Raw genomic sequence first — 4148 nt, 5'->3', positions numbered from 1 at the left:
ATTGATATGAAGAAATTGAAGTCATAGGACATACTTTAAAGAGTTTTAGTGCCTAGTTACAATGAGGAGTTATGAACAAAAGTGCCTAACTTCCACATTTAAAAATTCACTTATGTAGTTCAGTGGTGGATCTAGGAATGTGGGGAGTAGGGGTGTTAACGAGATGAGTCGAGTCGAGTCGGCTCGCGAGCTGAAACTCGAGCCTCGGCCTCACTGAGCCTTTTTAAGTTGGGCTTTTTTTTGCCCGAACCGAGCAAAAACTCAACCAAAAAATAGAGCCTCGACTCGAGCTTTCGGCTCGGACCTTACAGAGTTGAGCAGGCTCAAATTTTTTCCCTTTATGTGCAGCTGCCTTTGCTGCTATTTTTTTGAGCCAGAGGCTCAACCCAACACCCCAAGATTCATTGAGCCTCAAGCCGGGCCGACTTGGACTTTTTTCGGACCAAGTCATGGACGGTCCAAGCCAACGAATCAATTTGATATCCCTAGTTGGGAACTAGGGCGATTGTTGGCTGTTGACAGTTGGCCGTCGACCGTCAACGATTTTAAAAACGAAGTCGTTTATTAATATTTTATTAAATAATATTAAAAATTATTAATGTACTAAAACTTAAAAATCATATACATATGAAAATATAATTCAATACAACCCAAAATAATAATAAAAATTACATGATAAAACATCATTCGGTAACTGTAAGCCCAGACAATTGCATTCATCAGAGTCTCATATTTTGAACGCGATGTAAGATTGCCTCATTCTCAATTTTTTAAAAATCTCTCACTCTATGTACACCATCAAATTGTCATTCAACTAGTCATTTTCCATTTTATTGTACAAGTAACCTTTGATTAGATTCATAGCAGAGAATGCCTTTAAAACACTTGCATTTGCCAAAGGTAATATCAAAACTAATGTGATGAGCCTATAAAGTAATGGAAAATAACAAAAACATCTTGTTTCGACCAACTTTTGAGCTACTCAAGATATACTATTGAAATTATAGAAAGCTTTGTCCCTTTTCACAAGTTCAAGAAACTTATCAAGTTGAGGTCTGAGTAATATAAGCTCTTCAGTAGTGAAGTCTGAAGGATAGAACTTAGCAAGACGTAGCAACTTAGCCCTATCAAAAGCTGCAAACGAGGCTCTTAGACTCAAACATGAAATGAAAGTAAGAAGTTCAGTAGTTGTCTCTGAAAAACAATCATTCAATCTTGTAATATTGAGTCTATCACATAGTAATACAAATCAATATAAAAGCAATGATAATAGGTTGCCTGCTGAGCTCCACACCTAGTTCAACCTCTCAATACTATAATATCCTCCATGTTGGGCGCTACGATATGTTTACCAACACAAGACTCAAATCAACCGACTCAACAAATTATCCCAGCCATTGTCCCCCATGTTCTGCAATACAACTTTGCACAAATCTAATAATGCCATAGCATTCTGAATATTCTGATCCTTTTTCTGTAGAGCTTGTAAAAGATCATCTGTAATTGTAAAAATTTCAAATATAAAGTGAAGAAAAAACACAAACTCACAATTTTGCATAGTGCTCCTCTGTCTTGTGGCCATTGATCTCTGCTATGAATTTATGCCATCTTCTGATATATTCTCAAGAATATCTATGATAGTGTTAAACATACTAATAACCTATCACTGCCACAACAAAGTTCTCCAATATCAAGTTTCATTGGAAACTCAGAATGATAACTTGATTGAAGATCATCTACACCCTAATATGATGCACCAACCAAATTCACAATAATAATAATAAGCATGTTAAATATATCGCCAAACATATCATTTCTACGTGCCACAAAAATAAATGCCAACAGAAGTTGGTGAGCAAAGCAATGAACATACAAAGCATAGGGGTTCTCCTTTAAAATCAAAGCTTTCAACCTATTGAACTCACTTGACATATTGCTTGCTCCATCAAAACCTTGACCTCTCAAACTAGATATACTCAACCTATGTGTAGAAAATATTGCATCACTAGCATCCTCGAATGACTAGGCACAAGTATCAGTGACATGGGAAATGAGCAAAAAATGCTCCTTTACTTGTCCACTTTTGTCCACAAACCTCAAAACAACTGTCATTTGTTTTCTCACAGAATTTTCATGAAACTCATCAACCAAGATTGAAAACAAAAAATCTCTTATCTCCTTCATAATAGCCCTTGTTGCCTCCACAATACAATAGTTAACCAAATCCTTTTGGATTTTTTGTGAAATCAATTGTTCATTTCCAGGAATATTACTAAATACTATGTCCTTGACTTCCTCACAAATAGCTACATACCAGTATATTAGATTTCTTCCATTAACTGACTCTTTTGACTCATTATGACCATGGAAAGCCAATCCTTGCATCAAGAAGAATCTAGTACAATTTAGCACCGCGGTCAATCTCATCCTATAACTTTTTTGTTGGTTTTTGATTCATCAAGTTGGTACACTTAGTGAAAGTTTGATTATGAGCACTATCAAAGAGACCAATATAATCTTTCAAAGAATTTTTGCTTTTCCAATTCCTAAAGACAATCTTAGTGAATGCATGTCCATTCACTTAACCCCCTCTATCAGGTTTGAACAAGTAGCAATACAAACAATTAGCTTCATCATTTCCTATACTATACTCCAACCAATAAAATTCAGAAAATCAATCTTTTCTAAAACACCAATTATTATTTCCTATCGGTCTTCTTGGAAAGACATGTCCATATGGTTAACAAGGACCTTTCTCTAAGTATGCCATCGTAATATCATCTCTGATATTAGGATCATATAAATCAACAGGAGAACATTTCCCTAGATCAGACATAACATTATCCATGTTGTATTGAGCCTGAGACATTTTTGTATTATCAATGGCTAACAACTGTGTGATCAACTATAAGAAGTGGAGGAACTAGATGCACCACTAGAATTGTGACTTTTGTTTAGGTTGAAAAATCTGCTCCATAACTTGTATGAAGAATTAAAGTAAATTTTAGAAACTTAATTTTAACAACAATTTCCAATTTTGAACACCAACGAGACAATAATGCCAATTTGCCTTATTACAATTTTAATAAATATCATTCGTCACAATTCACAAATCACAATACTAAATCACCATAAATATATATAAAATATAACTTCAAGTTCTAAAGGAAAAATGATATAAAAATGGATTGAAACAAGGAATGAGAGAGGGAGACAGAGAGGAGAGAGGGCTCACGATAACTCAATGCCGACGACAGTTCATGACAAACTGAAGCTGAACAGTGGCGAGACAAACTTCCAAAAGGGCTTACTTGGGAAAAGAGAGCAGTTAGAGTCTTAAAACCCTTTCATAACTATCTTTTTCATGGATGGAAAAAGGAGTTATTGAGCGTGGCTGACTTTTGGGTCCGAGATTTGAATATCTTATGAGTTCGGGATTTCAAATTGTAATGAAAAGAATAATGCTATGGTGCTAGATGATAGATTAAATAAAATATGAAATTAAATGAGTAATTTAATTTCACTTATCATTTAATGTCATATCGACGCCACCAAAATTGGGGTTACAACTCCAATGAAACTAAATAGCATTATTATTATGAAAAGGTTTTATTGGATTTCAAATACAAACATCTCCTCCAGGTTAGTCCTCCTTGTTTAGGGATGGCAAAAAAATTCTGCAAGCCCAATATCACCGAGGCCCCATCCCGTTCACTCGTTTAATTGAATAATTGTGTCAAGTATAAGGCGGGTAACAGGGCCTCGCCAAGTTCTTGTTTATTTTTTTAAGAATTCAATACTTTAAATGAAAAAATTTCATGAAATTCATTTAATCCTAATAGAAGATGACAACTAAGAATATCTAAGAAATATGATGAACAATAAAAACCTTAGTTTACAAAATATATTTGAATAATTTAACTTTTAAAAATAAATAAATTAATTAAAAATTTTAATAACTATATTATTGTCTCACTTGAATGAACGAGAATAATAAAATAAATTATTAAAAATAAGAAATAAAAACAAAAATTATGCAGGTACGTAAATGGGGCGAGAGCCCTAATCCCCCCTCGCTACAAACCCTATTGATGCTGCCGGTTCCAGATTATAAACAAATATAAAATAAACAAAAAGCCTATCATCAA

At 34.1% G+C, this 4148-nt stretch overlaps 1 protein-coding gene across 1 annotated transcript; it reads right to left on the bottom strand.

The window, feature by feature from the left end:
* Positions 1-982: 982 nt before the first annotated feature.
* Positions 983-2427, bottom strand: LOC111373824 (zinc finger MYM-type protein 1-like). The gene is made up of 5 exons (XM_022996406.1): positions 2074-2427; positions 1762-2022; positions 1606-1660; positions 1374-1497; positions 983-1229 (listed from the first exon to the last, which is right to left on the bottom strand). The coding sequence occupies exons 1-5, from the start codon at positions 2425-2427 to the stop codon at positions 983-985; spliced, it is 1041 nt and encodes a 346-aa protein (XP_022852174.1).
* Between the last annotated feature and the right edge of the window lie 1721 nt (positions 2428-4148).

Source organism: Olea europaea, unplaced genomic scaffold (genome assembly GCF_002742605.1).
Source record: "Olea europaea var. sylvestris unplaced genomic scaffold, O_europaea_v1 scaffold1167, whole genome shotgun sequence".
NCBI lineage: Eukaryota > Viridiplantae > Streptophyta > Magnoliopsida > Lamiales > Oleaceae > Olea > Olea europaea.
This window is presented reverse-complemented; position numbering and strand designations above follow the sequence as displayed.

What these genes read in the sequence shown, in the direction of transcription:
- LOC111373824 (XM_022996406.1), bottom strand. Translation starts at nt 2,427, where the DNA reads ATGAGATTGACCGCGGTGCTAAATTGTACTAGATTCTTCTTGATGCAA. An exon ending in TTGTGGACAAAAGTGGACAA is followed by an intron (nt 2,023 to 2,073) that starts GTAAAGGAGCAT and finishes ACTTGTGCCTAG; the next exon opens with TCATTCGAGGATGCTAGTGA. An exon ending in TTATTATTATTGTGAATTTG is followed by an intron (nt 1,661 to 1,761) that starts GTTGGTGCATCA and finishes TGGCAGTGATAG; the next exon opens with GTTATTAGTATGTTTAACAC.